Source organism: Cyprinodon tularosa, unplaced genomic scaffold (genome assembly GCF_016077235.1).
Source record: "Cyprinodon tularosa strain WSP-4 unplaced genomic scaffold, ASM1607723v1 ctg467, whole genome shotgun sequence".
Lineage (NCBI taxonomy): Eukaryota > Metazoa > Chordata > Actinopteri > Cyprinodontiformes > Cyprinodontidae > Cyprinodon > Cyprinodon tularosa.
In genome coordinates, this window is record NW_024039193.1 from 654,731 (window position 1) to 676,493 (window position 21,763).

Consider the following 21,763-nt stretch of genomic DNA (forward strand, 5'->3'; position numbering starts at 1 on the left):
GCGCCAGTGTACAGCAGCTTTGCTTCTGTCAGTGAGCCCAGGCCAGCTTTTGCTACAATGTAGCTTAGCACCATCAATGTGTGAATGTGTGTGAATGGGTAAATGAGTGAATGTAGAGTAAGGTGTTTTGGTGTATAAGTACAGGCCATGCACTCTTACCAATGTCTCTGTGCAATTTTCCATTCATTCTTCCTTCAATTATTTGAAGTTTGCCAGTACCACATGCTGAAAAACAGCCCAACACCATGAAGTTCCTACTTCAGAATTTCACTGTTGGTATGGTGTTTTTGGGGTGATGTGAAGTGCCATTTCACCTCCAAACGTGATTTGTATTACAGCATCCAAGCAGTTGAATTTTGGTCTCATCAAATCAGACTATATTCTCCCAGTATTTCACAGGCTTGACTAAATGATGTGCAGCAAACATTAAATGAGCTTCAAATTCGTTTTCTTCAGCAATGGTGACTTGCGTGCTGAGTATGCTTACAGGCCCTAGCGGTTAAGTGCATTACTTATTGTTTTCACCCCACAACTTATGAGTAGGGTGACCAGACGTCCTCCTATCCTCGACATGTCCTACTTTTCGGTCCAGGAACCCCGGCAGACGGGGGCATGGAGCCAGCGGAGGTAACAGAGGTTGGGTGCAGCTATATGTGTTTTCAGTCAGTGTTTTTTTTCCTCTCTTACTGCTCCCGTGTCCCGCATCTAGGTCTAGCATCATCGGATCTGTCGCTTAGAGACATCTGATTTGCAGTAGCATTTTACTGCTTAGAGAGTAGCTACGTGGTTGGAGGAGAAACACACGGCAGAACTCAGTGATTATTAACCAGCAGCTACTATGATGTTTAAGTAAAAGTTAGCAGACGGGTTGTATAAAAAAATTAGAGATGCCACTGGAAAATCTGTTTGTTAGACATACAGAGCTTTTTCAGCTAAAAATGGCAACAGATTGTAAGTTTATACAAGTTGGTATAATAAAGCAAGTAAATCTTGGCTTCTCAGAGGACAATAACTCACAGTTACAGGTTAAAATTAACATATTTTATTATTGTAAAGACAGAATCAGACTGCAGAGCTTCTACATATCTCTTTTCTGGCATCATCATATTAGTAAATAGGTTCATAAATCTTTTTAAACAGAGCACAGAGATAGGTAGGGTTAGCTGCAGATTTAATGTGAAACAGATTTACTGGGATATGCAACATGCAAAAAAATATATACTCAAATTTACCAGAAAGTTTACAAGAAGAAAATATTCTGTGCTACATTTAAAATGCAGCATATCCAATTTTTTTCTTGATGGAATTGAAGTTCTACTTCTAAGGATGCATGATATAGCAATTTTGGCATTGGAATCAGCTCTTATTAATTATTTGTTCATGCACTGATGATTATTGGCCCTATTTGTAATGCACTAAAAACAATCTCTCTAACATCTATAAATATAAATATTAGTGTGTTGTGGTCTTGTGTTCTCAAAAAAAGAAAGCAGTCAAAAAATATGTTTAAGCTCATTTTTGGAAAATTAGCCTAATCAAAGTGGTCCATGAGCCACCATCCAAGCGTCCCCACCAACTTTCATCACAAAGTTACACCCTCGCGGTGACGGTAGCCTGGACACCGGCGGCCCTGTGCTTCCCCCCGCCTGCCTTACCAGGCTGAAAAGGAACTACAGGGGCTGCAGTACTAAGCTTAAGGATAGGCTAGCGGAGAATCCGAGGCGCTACAAACCATCAATGCCCTCCATATTCATGGGGAGTGTGAACTCGCTGTCTAGGAAGATTGACAGGCTGACTGCACTGAACAACCAGTGGATTTATACAGAAAGCAGCCTGTTCATCGAGAAATGGCTAAACCACCTCGTACTAGATGCTAATGTGGACCTGCCAGGATTCACTGCACTGAGAGCCACCAGAGACGCTAAAGTTTTGTGGGAAATGGAAATGTGGGGGCCTGATCATGTTTGTGAACCCCTGCTGGTTTAACCCAGGACATATCTCAGTTAAGACTGTGTTATGCTGCCGGGACCTAAGAGATCCTTGTGCTGAGTTGGCCTTAGGAAGCTTCCTACTTCGTCTTCCCAGCTTTTCTCTACTGTCAGCACTTTTTAGTCGGCATGTATCATGGCAACCACTTTTTGGAGCTAACATCCTTGCAGAGCATTTGTTTGCAAATGGAGACAGAAATTTGGAAATATCACAACAGTTTAATCCTTCCATCTTATCCCATTCACTGTCACTGTCACTTTGGGGCCAGTGGCATCTCTGGCCGTCTATAGGCGAAAAGTAGGTTACACCCTGGACAGGACACCAGTCTGTTGCAAAGCAGCACAGAGACAACCATGCACATGCACTCACACCTAAGGACAATTTTGAGATAACAACTAATCTAAAATTCATGCTTTTGGAATGAGGGAGGAAGCCAATGTAGCCATAGAAGACATGCAAATTCAATGCAGAAAGACTCTAGGCCAGGAACCAAACCCAGAACCTTCTTGCTGCAGGGCAACTGTGGGGGATCAGATGCTTGGGAGGTTAGATCAAGCCCCCCCCCCCCCCCCCCATTCTATTCTCTTTCCTAATATTTTATTTTGTTATTAAACAGCACTGCGTTTCATTGTTAATGTTAAGCTGAACACTCATAAGAGTATATTGATAACTGTTCGGGCTGAGAGATTGAAATGAGTTTAGAAAGGGACTTGTTTTGAACAGGCATTTTAGGGCACCCTGGGGTCCAAAGTTTCCTGTTGGTGAAGAAGCTCAGTAGTCGATAGCAGCCATAGTGTGATGCACGTCAGATATAAGAATGCTGTTTGTATTTCCAGAAGAAACGAAAAAGTAAAGGAATATTTACAACCACCGCATGTCTCGACGTCATTGTTCGAGTGTGCAACACAACGGTTCTACAAACTGCGCCACCATGCAGCCAAACAGTAGTTTGTGTAGCAAAAATTTGAAATAAAGGAACTATTCAGGAGAATGGCTAAGTTTACACATAAGAGCTTGGGGAAATTCATGTTGGATGTATGTGGTCCCTGGAAAGAAAGTCAACAGAGATTAACAAGTCCTAATGACTAAATATATGTGTCACAAGAAGAAAAGGAACACCAGGACTTCAGCTACAAGCCTATTACTGTGATGTCTGATAACAATGAGCTGTGCTTTCCTCAGCAACTTAACATATCTTGCAAGAAGCCAAGACTTTCATGGGTTGCAGTTCTTTTTCTCCAGTTTCTACTGCCCATCATTTCTGTGCTCATTGTTGTTCTAAATCTGCTAGTCATCATCTCCATCTCTCACTTCAGGCAAAGAATGAATCCAATTTCTTTTGAATTTAAAATGCATATAGACAAAAAAATTTACCATTTTTCTGTGTCATTTCTATGTCAATGTCAGTGTGATGCCTAAAATTATATTTTGCTCATTTTTCTGCAGGCAGCTTCACAAAGCGAACAACTTCCTGCTTCTGTCTCTCGCCATTTCGGACTTCTTGATAGGTCTTGTTTTCTTTCCAGGTGAAATGGTTAAACTGACAACTTGTTGGTTTTTTGGTAATCTCATGTGTTTATTGTATTCATATATCCTTGTTCTTATTCTCTGTGCATCAGTCGGAAATATAGTATTGGTATCTGTAGAACGCTATGTGGCTATTTGTTACCCACTGCAGTACCGCAGGAGAATAACTGTAACAAAAATACAAGTATGCATCAGTCTGTGTTGGTTCTGTTCAGCTGTCTACAGCATAACGTTTGTGAAGGATGGTTTAAGCCAAATTTCAGCTTCTTGTCATGGAGAATGTGTGTTTTTCATACCATATTCTGTTTTAGTTCTTGACCTTTTTTTAACCTTTCTTCTTCCGATTTCTCTAATTATATTTCTGTACATTAGAGTATTTCTGGTGGTTGTTTTTGAGGCTCGAGCTATCCGCTCCCATCTCACAGCTGCACCACAACAAGGTCCAGTGACAGTAAGAAAGTCTGAATTGAAAGCTGCCAGGACCATTGGTTTTATAGTGCTTGTGTTTGTAATATGTTTCTGTCCTTACTACTGTGCTTATCTTGCAGGTGAAATTTCATTTAATGCGTCAACTACTGTTCTGTGTATTTTCTGTATTAACTCATGTCTCAACCCTATGATCTATGCCATGTTCTATCCCTGGTTCAGAAAAGCCATTAAACAGATTGTGACATTTAGCATATTACAGCCTGGGTCCAGCAAAGCAGATATATTATAGAAAAAGACATTTTTGACAGATATTTCTTCTTCTTAATATAGGTCACTGATTTTAATTGAAATGACCCTAGGCCACCTTCCATCTGTTACTGAAACATTTACATTGTTTATCAATTAAGTTCAACTTGATACAGTTTAAAACCAGCTGGACACTGACTGACTTAATTTGAGACTGTTGAAGTTCAGCTTGAGAGATCAATACTTTACCTGGTAAATAGAGTTCAAAGTCTTTTTTGGTTTATGTGTATTATGTGGTGTTAGTTTGTCCGTTTAAAATTTAAAATTGCCTTAGAAACAACCAAAACATGTCACTGAAAAGTATGAAAAGAGCTTTGGATAACTGCAATTTATCACCAACAGAATAAAAAACATGGAGCAAAATGATGATAACAGAAAAATGGTTATTTCTCCTCGCCTCAATTTTTTTTTCATTACCTGAGTCAGTAAACCACACATGAAATGTAATATTGTATTTTTATATTCATGAAAAAGAGACATGGTGGTGGGGGGGGGGGGTATTAAAAGTGCATATCTCAGTCGTCTCAACAGGATTTTTTTTTACCCACAATAATTATTTTTTATCAAAACATGAACCTGCACAAAGCACAGTTGTATGTAGTATGTTGTATGCCCTTTTTACATTTCTCTCTGCCCTTTTTACATTTTACAACCAGCGGAGCACCGAAGCTGATGGCAGCCAGGTCTAACCACAGCCCATCTGCAGCGGCCCTCTCTCGGAACAGCCGTGTGTGAAGAATCGCTGGTGATGATGGCGATTTTTTGTTGCAGCGGCCCTCTCTCGGCATAGCCGTGTGTGAAGCGTGTTGGTTAGCATTTTACTACATCGGTCGAATCTACAGGAGGAGAGTCTGATGTCGAGTCTGAAGTAATTAGAACTTGAGTAGGGACTTTGCCAAACTTTGCCAAATACAACAAAAAATCGCCATCATAGCCTGGCTATAGACCTGGCTGCCGTCAGCTTCGGAGCTCCGCTGGTTGCCACGGTCCTCTCAAGTTCGTCACATTTTCTTTTAAATTACGCATTAAATCTGTGAATGGGCCATATGGTGATGCTTAAAAGTATAAGGTTCTCGCCTCAAATGATCTTAAAACATACTTTAATTGAACAACAGCAACAGAAAAGAGAACATTTAACTTAGTACTCTGAGCTCTGTGAGTTAAGAAGATGGGCCGCCAAGCCAACCAATGAGCAGAAGTTGACTCTCTAGGACACACCCCCTCCTCATTTGCATAATGAGCCAGAAATGCATAGAGAAATGTAAAAAGGGCAGACAGAAATGTAAAAAGGGCAGAGAGAAATAAACAGCGGTGAAGAAATAACTAAGGTAAAAAAATACAAAGGAAGAATAAAACAGACAAAAATATTATAACATGCACATAAATAAATACTTAAAAATATAAGTAATTAAAAAATAAAGTTGAAGATTATAAAGGACAGAAAAATAAATAAGGTAAATATTACAAAGGCAAATAAATAAAGAAGCTAATTAAGAGTTATATACATTTATGTCTCACTTTTTTGTTGGCAATTAATTGTATGCTTATACATTTATTGAGCATTTATTTATTTCTGTATTTATTTTTAAATATGGCAGAGTTGGTCCTTCATACAATATATCCATTTACATTAGAATACATTTCACGTATCCCCCACCTCCCTACATTCCCAGGAATACAATGAAAAATGTTAACAACAAGCAAACATGATTCTCTCCCTCGTAACGACAAAACAGGAGGGGAGAACAGTTACCAAACCAACAAGCAAATTACAAAAAAGAAAATAAAATACAATAAAATAAAAAATAAAAAAATGATAATAAACAAACAGGATTTAGAGGAGGGATCTGAAATGATTAGAAAACAAAATCAAAAATATAACTATAACAGTTATTACATGTTGTACCACCAAATCCCTAACCCAACCCTTGGCCTCTCTTAAAATTCCGGCTGGTGTTCCAACAGATCAAACAACTGGAATTAGAGAGGGGTTATGTCAGTGTATCTTAATTATAGCCATACTTTTTAATCATCTAAGAAGGGAGTTGAGTCAACTAAGGAAAGAATGGGATTCCAAGTTTTATAAAATTTGTCGACACATTTCCTAATGCTTTACTTGATTTTTTTCTATGTGTAGGAGTGACATTAGATCCTTCAGCCAAGAGTCAGGAGAGGGATGATTGTTATACTTCCACTGAAGTAATATGCATCTCCGGGCTACCAGAGATGCGAAAGCAATAGCGTTACTTTCCCTGTTTGTGAAGTGTGTGAAATCCTCAAGCACACCAAAGATTGAGGTCAGAGGACTCTGAAGCACTGGCTTGTTTAGAGTTTTTGTGAAAGTATTGTAGAAAGAGGACCAGAATGAGCTTAATCTGGGACAGGAAAAGAACATGTGTGTATGATTAGCTGGTGTCAGAGAGCATCTGTCACATGTGTCACTTGTATCAAAGAGCTTTTTTTTTTAAGTTTAGCTTTGGAGTAATGTTTCCTTTGTAGGACCTTAAACTGAATTAAAGTCAGACTGGCACAAGATGAGGTGGAGTTGACCCTGTCAAGGGCCCTCTTCCACCCCTCATGAATTTTAGTGACCAGCGAGGATGGTATTGATGATAAGATTAATTTTGTCACGACTGAAATGAATCCATGAGCATGCGGGAGAGATAGAATGACATCTCTAAGAGTACGAGAAGGTTTACAGGAAAATTTGGGAAAGTTACAACGAAAAAAATCTCTGACCTGAAAATACCGAAATAAATGGGATTGTTGGAGGGCAAACTTAGTTTGGAGTTATCGAAGGAAGTAAAAATTTTCTTGCCATAAAGTTGATCAAAGTTTACCAGCCCCTTCTCTGTTCACAGAGAAAAAGTCAGATCAAAGGAAGCGGGTGGAAATAAGTAATTTTCACAAAGGGGCATTAGTGGGGAAAAACAGGTGATTTTAAAGTGCCGTTTAAATTGTCTCAGGATTTTTATAGTAGATAATACAATCGGGTTGGAGGTGACTTTAGTGGGATGAGCATTTAGAGGGGAAAATAGTAAAACTGATAACGAGGCAGGGGTACATGAGTAAGCTTCCATCGGACACCAGTCTGTGTTGGAGGAGTTGTACCAGGTATAGACCTTTTGAATATTAGCTGCCTCCCTTGCCCTTGGAGTCTTTCCTGCCCAAATAAAATGTGAACTAATCTTATCCAATTCATTGAAAAAAAATTTGGGCAGGTATATAGGTAAACACTGAAAAAGAAATGTTTTTGGTAGAACATTCATTTGATAGAGTTTATCCTACCTAGAAGTGACAGTGGAAGATTATTCCAGCGTGAAAGGTCTGACTTCACCTTTTTGACCAGCTCTCTACAGTGTTATGTTTATATAGTAAAGGGAGACTATTCAAAATATTAATTCCTAAATACTGAAACCTAGAAGAGGCTAAGCAGAATGGTAGTGATTGAGCCGGGATCTGTTTTGCTGTATCATTAAGAGGAAAACATTCGCTTTTTTTAATGTTCAACTTACAGCCAGAAAAAGAACAAAAAATTTGTAAAATGTCCAGAATTTTTTCCATGCAGAAAGTGGGATTTGAGACATAGAGTAAAAGGTCATCAGCATAAAGTGATACTCTGTGCTTGTTCCTGTTCCTATATACACCATTAAAAAGCGGTGAGCTTTTAAGAGCAATGGAAAGCAGTTCTATTGCGACGGCGAACAGCAATGGTGATAGTGCGCATCCTTGGCGGCAGCCGCGTGTTAAAGGATAGAAGTTAGATTGTTTCAAGTTTGTTTTTACACTGGCAACTGGGGCACTGTATAATAATTTAACCCACAAAACAAAGCTCTGGCCAAAGCCAAGCCTATTTAAGACTGAGAATAAAAAATTCCATTCCACTCTATCAAAAGCTTTTTCTGCATCCATAAAGATTACCATCTCAGGGTCTTGTGATTCAGGCTTGGACAGTATTATGTTGAGCAGACTGCGTACATTTGAGGATAGTTGTCTGCCTTTTATAAACCCAGCTTGGTCCTTTGAGATTATTTTTGGTAGGCAGGGGTCGAGGCGGCCGGCGAGGGTTTTAGCCAATATCTTAACATCACTATTGAGCAAACTGACAGGTTGCCAGCTGCTGCAGTTCTCAAGGTCTTAATTTTTCTTTGGAATGAGCGATATTGATGCTTGAGTTAAAGTCCACGGAAGGGTGCCACGTTCAAGGGAGTCATTAAACAGGTCCAATAATAAAGGAGCGAGCTGGTCAGAAAGTTTCTTGTAAAAGTCGGACGGAAAGCCAAAATATACAGGTTAGCCGCTGCTTTTTAACCATGCTTCTACAGAATGACTTCATAAAATAAACTACCTGGCATAGGCCAGAATGATACATGTATTTGAATTGTTCAAATTATTCATCTGGAAAGGCTCCTGTTAAAAGAGTTCCCCACAGGGAGGAAAACTCAGTTCATTTCTAAGAGCTGTCTGGCACCAGGAGGCACCAAGAGGCACCTGGCTTCGTTGGACATTTAGCCAATGTAATAGCAGCTATGACATGTATGGAAGTCGGTATCATTGGATTCAGACCAGTTTTTTTAACCTGGGCAATTTTGTATTTGAATTTTAAAAATTGAACTGCAGTAAATTATGTAAACAAAACAAAGGCAAAAATATGGCTGCAAAAACACTTGCAAAATTTCACCAGTAGAAATTCGATAGCAAAAATTTTGTTCAATCTGAAAAACTCACACAAAGAGAAAATACAATTAGGAGAAATTTATTGATACAATTACTTTGTCTTTGGCGCTCAGACCTCGGCAGGAAACATAGCACTTAATTTTGATAGATATGCATGAACAGGAGCAAAGAATAGGGCTGTGCTGTAGTGGAGATAGATGAAGTTGGTCAGTCTGTAAGACTGCTTGTTAGCGCGACGGTCTGCTGAGCTTTCAAGGGAAATCCAGTAAATTGCGAGAGTTGATACTAGAGCTTCACTCAGGGACCTGGAAGATGGAAGTCCAGATGGATAACACAGGTTGAGAGAACCTATCAATGATGAGCAAGCATGAAGCGACAGTGGAGAGGAAAAACTCCCAGTTGGGAAGAAACCTCTGGCAAATCCAGGCTCAACATGGCGGTGTTCTGCCGGACCTGTTAAGATTAGACAGGGAACGTGGTAAGAGTCCGGGAGGAATGACACTCTGATGAAGCTCTTGCTACGAAGGTGGAGGAGGGGCTGGAGGTGGGTTGAAACGGTGACATCTGAATGAAGTCACAGCGCATATGCATATGGGTTTGGGTGCGATGTGCCTGGAGTAATGAGCTAAGAGGCCGTAATGCACCTGCTGCGATGAAAAGGGTGAGCCATAAGTGCTGCTGTGATGGTTAAAAGCCCGATGCGCCTGAGACAAAAAGCTGGGGGCCGTGATGCACTGGCTGTGATGAAAAAAGGCCAACATGAAGTGCTGCGGTAATGGATAAAAGTGAGATGCATCTGCAAAATGGGTGCCATGGAGCACCAGCCGCAATGCTAGAAGGCAGCATAAAATGCCCGCCGCGATGCTGCTGAGATAAACAGCTGCAATGGTAGGCGCATAAGGTGAAAGCACCACGAGTGAAGATGAAAGCACCACGAGTCGCCCGCTGAGAAGATGAAAGGTGCCATGATAGCATGAGAGCCTGTAGCGATTGAGAAAGGCTGACAGAAACTGCTGCCGCAACCGATATTACGCACCAGGATGATCCTGCAGAGATGGATGAAGGGCACCAAGAGTGTTTGTAGCGATGATGGAGGGCGCTAAGCGCCTATAGCGATGAAAAAGGGGGCGCCATGAGCGGCATGCAATGAAAGTGCCATAGCTCCTGCAGCTATAGAAAATGGTGCCGAGAGCACCTGTGCAATGAAGGGAGCCATAGCAACTGCAGTGATGGCAAAAGGGGAGCATAGGCGCCCGCTACTAAGGATGGAGGGCACCCTGAGCACCTGCAGTGATAGGAAAAGGCACCATTAGCGCCTGCAGCGATGGTAAAAGGGGAGGGCAGGCGTCAGCCACTAGATGAAGGGCACCTTGTGCACCTGCAGCAGTGGAACAAGGACACCATAACCACCAATGATGGGACTAACGGCGTTGAAAGTATCGGGGTTACTAACGCCGTTACCTTGTTTTAGTAACGAGTAATCTAATTAATTACTTTGACTGTAACTATAACGCAGTTACCATTGCAGACACCCCGTTACTGCGCGTTACTCAGGTCGCACAATGAACCTTTTTTCATGGTAGGACTCGTGCGGGCCTTGTCATGAGAGAGGGGAGGATGGGAATGGCTGATGTTTAGTGAGATTCCGTCTGTCAGTTGGGTAGGTGGGTGTTTCTTTCTGGTGGGTGGTAATGTACAGCATAGTGAGGATGACTCCAGCAGCAAAACAGCGTTTTCCATATGGAAATACCGGTGTTACGTCGAGCTGAGTTTCCCCATCACATACGGTTTCCCCTGCATCTCCGCACAGCGCTGGCGGCACAATTCACCGCGCAAGCGACAGGAAACGCGCATGCTCGCTAAAGGCGCGCAACAGCCGCCCTGTGCTCGCGCTACAGGAGAACTATGGAGAGTGTGAATGATCAAATGTTAGCCTATATGGAGAAAGGGAGAAATCGGGATGGATGGATGGATGGATGGATGGATGGATGGATGGATACTCTGCCTTTTCCACCTACTGTATTTTTTATTTTATACATTATTTGATGGCCTTTGTGGCAGGGATGGAGATCCATATTTTATGTCACACACAGAGTATACATCTAGATAGATAGATGGATAGATAGATGTTGCAGTATCTATAACAACCCAAACACACAGGATTTTATAATTAGACATCCCCAGTTATTAATTTCATATACTCACCAGATCTGAATGCCCTGTCAAAAAACTTCACATGGCGTTGCCCCCTGATGTCATTTACGTTGAGTTGCAATAAATGCAAAACTCTCTGCAGGTTCTTGTCTTTGTCGTCCACTCTATTCAGCTGGCTTTTAAAACACATGGCGGGAAGGTGGGGGCTGAGTGGTGAGGGTTACGGGGGCGAGAAAAGCAAAAGTAATGCAATAGTTACTTTTACTACAAAAACCCTTATAACGAGGACTACAGCAAGGCACGTGACGTCGCCCGGTACAGCGGAGCCGGGACCCCACCCTGGAGCCAGGCCTGGGGTTGGGGTTCGTCGGCGAGCACCTGGTGGTCGGGCTCTTCCTCGCGGGACCCGGCCGGGCCCAGCCCGAAGGAGCGACGCAAGGCCATCCCCCAGTGGGCCCACCACCTGCAGGGGGAACCATGAGTGACCGGTGCATATAGGATTGGGCGGCAGTCAGAGGCGGAGACCTCGGCGACCTGATCTGCGGGTGCTTAAACTGACTCTGGGGACGTTGAACGTCACCTCACTGGCGGAGAAGGAGCCCGAGCTTGTGCGGGAGGTGGAGCGATACCGGCTAGAAATAGTTGGGCTCGCCTCTACGCACAGTCAGGGCTCTGGAACCCAGCTCCTTGAGAGAGGCTGGACTCTCTTCTACTCTGGAATGACCCGCGGGGAGAGGCGGAGGGCGGGGGTGGGGCTGCTTGTCTCCCCTCAGCTCAGCCGTCTCGTGTTGGAGTTCACCCCGGTAGATGAGAGGGTCGCATCCCTTCGCCTTCAGGTCGAAGGGAGGACTCTGACAGTTGTTTCGGCCTATGGGCCGAACTGCAGTACAGAGTACCAGGCCTTCTTAGCATCCTTGGGGAGGGTGTTAGAAAGCGCCCCTCCCGTGGATTCCATCATTCTACTGGGAGACTTCAACGCCCACATGGGAAACAACAGTGACACCTGGAGGGGCGTGATCGGGAGGAACGGGCCCCCAGCTCTGAACCTGAGTGGTGTCTCATTATTGGACTTCTGTGCAAGTCATGGATTGTCCATAATGAACACCATGTTCAAGCATAAGGATGTCCATCGTTGCACCTGGCACCAGGACACCCTAGGCCGAAGGTCGATGATCGACTTTGTAGTCGTATCTTCTGATCTTCGGCCGCATGTCTTGGACACTCGGGTGAAGAGAGGGGCGGAGCTTTCCACTGACAACCACCTGGTGGTGAGCTGGATACGCTGGAAGAGGAGGAAGCCTGAAAGACTCGGCAGGCCCAAACGTGTAGTGAGGGTCTGCTGGGAACGTCTGGTGGAACCCTCGGTCAGGGACATGTTCAACTCCCACTTCCGAGAGTTCTTCTCTCAGGTTCCGAGGGAGGTTGGAGACATTGAGTCCGAATGGGCTGTGTTCTCTGCCTCTATTGTCGATGCGGCTGCCCGTAGCTGTGGCTGTAAGGTTTGCGGTGCCTGTCGTGGTGGCAATCCCCGAACCCGGTGGTGGACACCGATAGTAAGGGATGCTGTCAAGCTGAAGAAGGAGTCTTATCGAGCTTGGCTGGCTTGTGGGACTCCTGAAGCAGCAAGCAGGTACCGTGAGGCCAAGCGTGTTGCGGCCCGGGCAGTTGCAGAGGCAACATCTCGGGCCTGGGAGGAGTTCAGAGAGGCCATGGAAAAAGACTATCGGTTGGTCTCAAAGCGATTCTGGCAAACAGTCCGGCGCCTCCGGAGGGGAAAGCAGTGCTTTGCTAACACTGTTTTCAGTGGGAGTGGGGAGCTGCTGACCTTGAAGGAGGATATTGTCGGGCGGTGGATGGAATACTTTGAGGATCTCCTCAACCCGACAGACACGCCTTCCATGGAGGAAGAAGAGACGGGGTGCTTGGGGCTGGATTCGTTCATCACCCAGGCTGAAGTCACCGAGGTGGTCAAAAAACTCCACGGTGGCAAGGCTTCGGGGGTGGACGAGATCCGTACTGAGTATCTTAAAGCTCTGGATGTTGTTGGGCTGTCATGGTTGACACGTCTATTCAGCATCGCGTGGAGGTCGGGAACAGTTCCCCTGGATTGGCAGACTGGGGTGGTGGTTCCCCTCCATAAGAAGGGGGACCGGAGTGTGTGTTCCAACTATCGGGGAATCACACTTCTCAGCCTCCCCGGAAAGGCCTATGCCAGGGTGCTGGAGAGGAGAGTCCGGCTGATTGTCGAACCTCGGCTGCAGGAGGAGCAGTGTGGTTTTCGTCCTGGCCATGGAACAGTGGACCAGCTCTACACCCTCTGCAGGGTGCTTGAGGGTTCTTGGGAGTTTGCCCAACCAGTCCACATGTGTTTTGTGGACTTGGAGAAGGCATTCGACCGTGTCCCTCGTGCTGCCCTGTGGGGCAGTGAACTGTAAAGTGCCTTGAGATGACATGTGTTGTGAATTTGGCGCTATATAAATAAACTGAATTGAATTTAATTGAATTGGGGGGTGCTCCAGGAGTATGGAGTCGGGGGCCCTTTATTAGGGGCCATCCGTTCTCTGTACAAGAGGAGCAGGAGCCTGGTTCGCATTGCCGGCATTAAGTTGGACCTGTTCCCGGTGCATGTTGGACTCCGACAGGGCTGCCCTCTGTCACCGGTCCTGTTCATAACTTTTATGGACAGGATTTCTAGGCGCAGCCAGGGACCGGAGGAGGTCTGGTTCGGGGACCAGCGGATCTCGTCCCTGCTTTTTGCGGATGATGTAGTTCTGCTGGCTCCCTCCTGCCAAGACCTACAGCATGTGCTGGGGCGGTTCGCAGCCGAGTGTGAAGCGGCCGGGATGAGAATCAGCTCCTCCAAGTCCGAGGCCATGGTTCTCAACCGGAAAAAGGTGGCTTGTTCCCTTCAGGTTGGAGGAGAGTCCCTGGCTCAAGTGGAGGAGTTCAAGTATCTTGGGGTCCTGTTCACGAGTGAGGGAAGAATGGAGCGGGAGATCGATAGACGGATCGGTGCGGCTGCAGCAATAATGCGGACGCTGCACCGGTCTGTCGTGGTGAAGAGAGAGCTGAGCGAAAAGGCAAAGCTCTCAATTTACCAATCGGTCTACGTTCCTACCCTCACCTATGGTCATGAAATTTGGATCATGACCGAAAGAACGAGATCCCGGATACAAGCGGCTGAAATGAGCTTCCTCTGCAGGGTGGCTGGGCTCTCCCTTAGAGATAGGGTGAGGAGCTCGGTCATTCGGGAGAGGCTCAGTGTAGAGCTGGTTCTCCTCCGCATCGAGAGGAGTCAGTTGAGGTGGCTCGGACATCTTCTTCGGATGCCCCCTGGACGCCTCCCTCGGGAGGTGTTCCAGGCACGTCCCACTGGGAGGAGGCCCAGGGGACGACCCAGGCCACGCTGGAGAGACTACGTCTCTCGGCTGGCCTGGGAGCGCCTAGGGCTTCCCCCAGCAGAGCTGGAGGAGGTGTCTGCGGAGAGGGAAGTCTGGGAGTCTCTGCTTAGTCTGCTGCCCCCGTGACCCGGTTCCGGATAAAGCGGGAGACGACGAGTACGAGTACTTTTACTAGTAACTAGTTACTTTTATTGTGGAGTAACTCAGTTAGAAACTCAGTTACTTTTTGGGAGAAGTAACTAGTATCTATAACTAATTACTTTTTCAAAGTAACATGCCCAACACTGATAACCACCTGCTGCAGATAGAGCACCTCATGACACCTGCAGTGATGAGAAAGGAATTCCATAAGTGCTTGTTGCAATGGATGGAGGGTGCCTAGCGTGCCCGCCACGATGAAACATGTCTAACATGGTGCAGATTTAGATAGAAACAATGCACTGAGGGGAATGGCTCTGACTGTTCTGACATTGAGACATTGATGATCTGAAACTAGAAGCAGAGATTATGAAGGCAGTGGGCTACATAATCACCAACCAGACAACAGGCGCAGCAGACACATAGCTTCCTACGTGGTCACTAAATGACTTATAACATACAACATGTTGGGATCTGGAGATCTGCCACCTTTCTCCAGCAGAGGGCGCCCCGGGTCTCCTGAGCTGAAGCCACCTTCACACCTGCGGCTGATCAACTCATCAGGAGACCAGCTTATAAGCAGTGGCTGAACTTCCCTTCAGTGCCAGAGTGTTTGACCAGTTATGGTTAGCAAGCCTGAGCCAACCTGCATGTCTGAATCTCTGACTGCTCTAAGATAAGGCTGATTCTAACAAGTCCTTATCCTCTCTGCTTCTCAGGAAGACCTGACCGAAGCCTGGAGCTCAGGAGGAGCTCATTGTCTGAAACCTGCCTGCCTGCTCTCTTGAAGCCAACCCTGAAGATCCACTGTCTGAATCTGCCTGCCTGTTCTTAAGGAGAAAACTCAAGGTCTGAACCTCACTAGTCTGAAGCCAAGCGCAGCCGCTGCTAAAGCCCTCAGCTCACCCCACAGTTTCTGGTCCCTTCTGGTTCCCTACCTCCACCGCTCAGTCTGAACCACATCAGGTACAGATCAGTTACAATCTAAGTCAAGACCCTCCTTCTTCCTGGCTAACCAAACTGTCCCTCTCTACAGAGAATCCTGTGATACCGGTCCCGGACCCGTTCCAGCATCAGTCCAGAATAACTTTATTGTGTTTTGCTTCAATAAACAGTTTAACTTTTACTCAGTCTCCGAGGTGTTCTGCATTTGAGTTAAGCTCCTTAGACCCAACATGACACAACACTTATCTACACAATTCAAACATAAACAATTGACGTAAAACAAGTGTCAGATAAAATCACTGTTAATGTAAACATAAGTGTCGCTAAAAATTGCAAATGAGGAGCTTCATAAAATGTAGTTCTCCCTCATGTGACACACTACATAAAATTTATTAAATGACAGTAAAACATGGTTAACTGCTGAAAGAGAATCCGCAACAACTCCACAAGGCTAGAAAATGACAGTGATTCAGTTTAAACATGATTAAAATTGTGAGTCTGCTGGGGGATAAATACATCTCAACCTCAACGCGCCGACGATAGACTCTGTAAGGAAAATGCTGCAGCCTAACCTATCATTAAGAGTGACTAGATATCCACTAGGAAATTCACCCCATCTATGTGGGGTGTATGTGTTAGGAATACATATTTTTGACGTAATTTAATTTAAAACTACTGTTTTCTATACAAATTTAATTAGAACCCAAGAAAAACTGTTAAATTCATCTGTAAAAATTAGAGCATTGTTTTTTTATTTGTTGTGGGAAAAAAAAACATTTAGCAGATGAAAACTGGGATCCTATTTTAATACCACTGAAGCTATCACTGTATTGTTTTTGAATAATTAGTAAAACAGAATTTGTAAAAGAAAAAGAATGAAATAGATCCAAAGGACCAATCAGTAACCATATCTGTTCCAGCCCATATCATCATCAGAATTTTTTTTAAGTATTAAGTCTTCAGTACAGGGGCCATAACAGGGGCCAGCACATGATCTACAGGGGCACTGGTCCCCATTGGCCCCTGTCTAGAACCGGCCAAAAATACTGTTCTGTTTTGTGTTTAAGAAATTACGTTCTGACCAGCTGACTTACTGACTTACAGACTTGAAGAAGGTAAGAAGAGTAGTGAGAACAGCAGAGAAGATCATTGGGGGCTCCTCTTCTCTCCATAAAAGACATTTCATCCCAGTGCTACGTGTCCCGAGCCCGTAACATTATCAATTACCCCTCTCAACCTCACCATGGACTGTTCTCCCTGATGCCTTCTGGAAAGAGGCTTTGCTGCATTCGATGCGGGTTCAACAGATTCCGAAACAGCTTCACTGCCATGAGACAGCTGAAAACAAAACAAACCAAAACACTGCATATTTGCACCATATAATGCTCTAAACTTCCATATCAATGGATTTTTTGTGCACCATGTTTTTTTTATAGTCTCCCATATTATTTACATTTGATCACTGCTGCACTTTAAAGAAAGGAAATTTCATGATAGCTGAATAGAAAAAAAATGTTTTTGTATAAACTCTGTGTATACAAAATGAAAATAAAAGTTGTCTAAGTCAAAGATTGGGAGCTAGGGTAAAGGAGACTGAAAGGTCAAACAAGAAATACCTTAGAACTCAAATACCATCAGAAATAAATAGAATAACACAAAATTGAAATAAAACCAATGAAAACTCAAAGAGAAAACTTAAAACGGAACCAATATCATGAGATTGTTACTGTTTAACCAAAGTATCTCTAATTTGATTTGACTTATACTTCTGTAAGTAATGAATACAAATGCTGGTGAAATCAGAAGATGGCTGATTACCATGCAAAGTATGATGTCATGTTTTCTCTTTGCAACGATGTAATAAAATGCCGACTGAGTGAAATCCATCGATCTGCGTTTATTTAACTGTGGTGAATACCTGAATACTTGTTTTCCACTGCAGTGTAGTAAAACAATGCATGATATAATAATGCGTGAAATAATAATATACGGTAAATAGTAATAGATGAATATTTTTTTTGATGAGCAAACCCTAAAGTAGATCCAGGTCATGCCCACTAATTTTCCCCACCTCATCACAAAAAGGGAGGGAGTTATAGGTATAAAGTATAATTACAGGGCAGAGAGACTGAGGCATAAAGCAATGCTTCTGTGCTTTTTCTTCTTAACTATGCAAACTGTTGAAGAAACTGAACTTTGCTTTCCACAGCTGTTAAACTCATCCTGCAAAAGGACTATGCACCATCCATATGTATCCCTCATTATTCACTTAACAATATCCTTTATCTCAGCACTTACCGTATTTCTTAACCTGCTGGTGATCATTTCTATCTGCCACTTCAAGTAAACAGTTTTTTTTTGTGTGTGTGCCAATTTTAAAAATTAAATTTAAGAAATTGTGTTGCATAAATATTTGTGTGGAAAGCCTTACAACCAGTTACAGTATTGTGTCGTTTTCTTATTTCTGCAGGAAGCTCCAGAGCCCCACCAACATCCTTCTGCTCTCTCTGGCCATCTCAGACTGCATAGTTGGATTTCTCATTTCATTTCAAATAGCACAAATAGATGACTGTTGGTATCTTGGGGACATCATATGTGTCTTATATGTTATCTTGGATTATGTTATCACTACTTCCTCTATAGGAACCATGGTTCTTATATCTGTGGATCGTTATGTGGCCATTTGTTACCCTCTTTACTACCCCACAAAAGTCACTGCAGAACGAGCAAGGGTATGTGTTTCTCTGTTTTGGATGTGTTCAATTCTTTATAATTGTGTTCTCTTTAGAGACAACCTGCAACACCCAGGCAGGTATAATTCCTGCTCAGGAGAGTGCCTTGTGTTTTTAGATTATTTTGGGGGAGTTTTTGACCTTTTGTCATCCTTTATTTGTCCTGTCACTGTGATAATTATTCTGTATGTGAGAGTGTTTATAGTGGTTGTTTCTCAAGCTCGAGCCATGAAGTCTCATGTTGCATCTGTCTCAATTCAGGGTTCAGTGAGAGTCACCGCTAAGAAATCTGAAATTAAGGCAGCCATAATCTTGGGGATTGTTGTAGTCGTATTTCTTATATGCACTTTACCATATTTCTGCATCACACTAATAGATGAAAATGCTGCAGTCAGTGCATCAAATGTGACAGTTATTTTGTTTTATGTTAATTCCACCCTAAACCCTCTGATGTATGCTCTATTTTACCCCTGGTTCAGGAAATCTGTTAAACTAATTTTTACACTGCAGATCCTAAAGCCAGACTCATGTGACAACATTATCGTGTGAATAGATTTCCATTAATTACATAAGGTCCATAAATTCCAAGTTCTGGATGTAAACAACAGAGATTTTGATTTTGACTTCAATCTTTACTTTGTTATATTGGAAAAGATGTAAGATTAGACCTTTATTTGAATGCTAATGAGTTTTTACCCATTTGATTCAACATCTTTATTTAAAATGATTTGTTGAGGTAAAACATTTAAAAAGTAAAATACAACAATAAAAATCGAGTTCACATGTTCCAAATCTACTATCACATTTCATGGATAGCTGATTAAAAAAAGTAATGTGTGAAAATTTAAACAATAGGAATTTGAACTGACTTAGAACCTCTTTTTAGTCTTAATGTGTAACTGCATTTCGGATTTGTCCATCTTTCTTTGTGACTTGACTTCACACTGCCCCCCTGGCTACACAAGGCAACTGACTCACTGCCCAAAGCAGATACTGACGAAGTAGCCGAGGTAAGGATGACCCACTATTGAGTCATATGTCTGAGTGAATTGTATTACGCTAAGCACATGAATACAGTAATGAATACTGGTACTTGTAATGCAGACATGTACTAACACATCTTCCTGAACTTAGAGGAAAAATCAAATTCAAAATCCTTGGTTAAACCAATTAGACAGAATATATGTAGTTGACAAATAATATACTTTTAAATACTTCCTTGTCCTCTATAAATTATTTAGCTGTAGTCTATGTAAAGTGGGACTGAAATGCATTATGTCATTATTGTATGTGTCCATTTCACAGATTTTCAAAGGTCCATCTTTCAACAATCCATTATGGTCTGGTCTTCAAAACCGTTCCTACTCCAGGTTGTGTTACATCCACCATTTTGAACAATATTAGTTGTGTGATAGCAAAGAAAGGATCATCTAGTAGCGTAGAAACAGTTTATTCCAAAAAGTGTATTAAGAAAAGGTCAACGACAGAAGAATCGTCCAGTCAGTGTCAGATTTTCAAGCCAGATTCTAAAGAGTAAGAGACTCAGGAAAAGAGAGGGACCACAGCTTGCAGACATTGACTGTCTCCTAGCCAGGTTACGAGTTAGCTTCTCTGATTGGTTGATGCATTGCAGCAAGCTGCAAAATGTTCAAACTCCTGGATCATATTTGAACACACTATATACATAACTCCATTTTTGGACTTCCCAGATTTGCGATCAGAGTGGTTAACAAATTACACATGGCAAATTACACATGGCAAGATTATTGTTCAGATAATCAGACTTTATAGTCTGATTATTGTTCAGATAATCAGACTTTATAGGAGAATATTGGGAGCTAAATCATATTTTTATCTTGCCGTTTTATTTATTTATGCATTTTGAACTCTTAATGTTTTTCATGTGTGTTGGGTTTTATGATTGTTTTTATTTACAGCACATTGGAAAGAAATGCTGTCGTTAAATGTGCAATATAATTAAAGTGGATTGGATTGGAAAAATATCTGAAAGTGTGGAAATACAGTTTTTTACACTTGTGCTTCCAATGAAAAAATGTATTGCTTTGTCAGGATTCCTGTCTGTGTGTTTGTGTTTCTGTGTTAGTCTCTCTTCCTCCACCAGGAGGCGCCTGGTTCTGGTCCGCCTCCTCAAACACCTGCAGAGGGTTTCCTCGTTAACGGAGCGCTCTTAAGCTGCTGACTGCCACTACTTCGATGCCAGAATGTTTGCCAGTTTTGGGTACTCTAGCCAAGCTGAGTTTTGCTGAGTCAAACTGAGTTCTTGTCAACCTGAGTCTTAATCTTGTTTTTTGTCTTTGCCTCTCGGCAGGAAGTCATCCTGCAAACTGGATTTTTCGAACCTTCTCTCCCTGGAAGGATCATCTGAGCTTCAAGCTGAGTTGAGGATTTAAACTGGAGGTTTGAATCAACCTTTCCTGAAGAGATCGTTTGAGCTTCACACTGAGCAAGGGATTCATCTCCACTACGATCCAGTCAAGTACCGCAGGAAATCTAAGTGGCAGTCAGCTTCTCCGTTCACCTACAGACAACTGCATTCTGGGTAAACCCTGTCCGCCCTCCACCGAATCAGACAAACACTGGAACTACCGCACACAGACTGGAATCAAAGAGTTAACAACTTCTCTGGAAACGTGAGTCAGCAATTTATTTCTTCTCTTCAAATTCGAGAATCTAATTGCCCACCGAGCCTGAACTAACCGCATTGTCTTCCCCTCACCTTTCAGTTCCTTGAGCAGTGTCCAGAGCAACACTGGATTCTTCACAATCTCCAAAATAAACCTGTTAAACCTTTTCCCTGCTCTCCCTGTTTGGTCTTCTGCATTTGGGTATTATCTTTAGTTAAATCATGACATGCTTAAACAACAGGAGAAATATCTTCAGCAATATACAGTGTTTACATAAACTGATAAATGTTACTGACAATAGTTCAAAAATACTACAAAGCTTTTTAATTATAAATGCTACCAAAATATGATTAAATACTGTTTTGTGCCATAAACCATTGTCACGACAAAGTACAGAAGAACCCAGCATTCAAGGCGAGACAGACGGTGGGATAATTCAAAGTGATTATTTAAAAACGAGCGGGCTGTGGATCCACAGTTAATTGCTCATTTAAATTCTGCCAAAGGCATTCATGATATGTGTGTGCTACCTCCAGAATTTAAAAGAAAATATTATCTTTTTCTGTTTGCAAAATCAAACTTAATTTCATATTTTTACTTAAGATCAGTAAGTTATCAATGCATTTTTGCCCATTTTTTACTGTTTTTCCTCTGCAAAAAATAGACTTTCCCACTTCCAATTATAGATATCCAGAAATCCAACACACACGTCACCTCGATCAGATTCTCATCTTTTCCAGCTTTCTCCGCAGCGTGCTGGTCATATATTCTCATTATAGTTTGCTTTGCAGGTATTTTGTAAGATGGGTCACACTCGGAG

General features: G+C 42.8%; 1 protein-coding gene across 1 annotated transcript; it reads left to right on the forward strand.

Moving 5' to 3' along the window:
- Window positions 1-17,736: 17,736 nt before the first annotated feature.
- LOC119794092 (trace amine-associated receptor 13c-like) lies at window positions 17,737-18,847 on the forward strand. Its single transcript, XM_038301444.1, has 2 exons — window positions 17,737-17,909; window positions 18,037-18,847. The coding sequence occupies exons 1-2, from the start codon at window positions 17,737-17,739 to the stop codon at window positions 18,845-18,847; spliced, it is 984 nt and encodes a 327-aa protein (XP_038157372.1).
- The last annotated feature ends 2,916 nt before the right edge of the window (window positions 18,848-21,763 follow it).

Coding starts and splice junctions, on each gene's coding strand:
- LOC119794092 (XM_038301444.1), top strand. CDS start 17,737: ATGCAAACTGTTGAAGAAACTGAACTTTGCTTTCCACAGCTGTTAAAC. Junction 17,910..18,036: donor ATTTCTATCTGCCACTTCAA/GTAAACAGTTTT, acceptor TTATTTCTGCAG/GAAGCTCCAGAGCCCCACCA.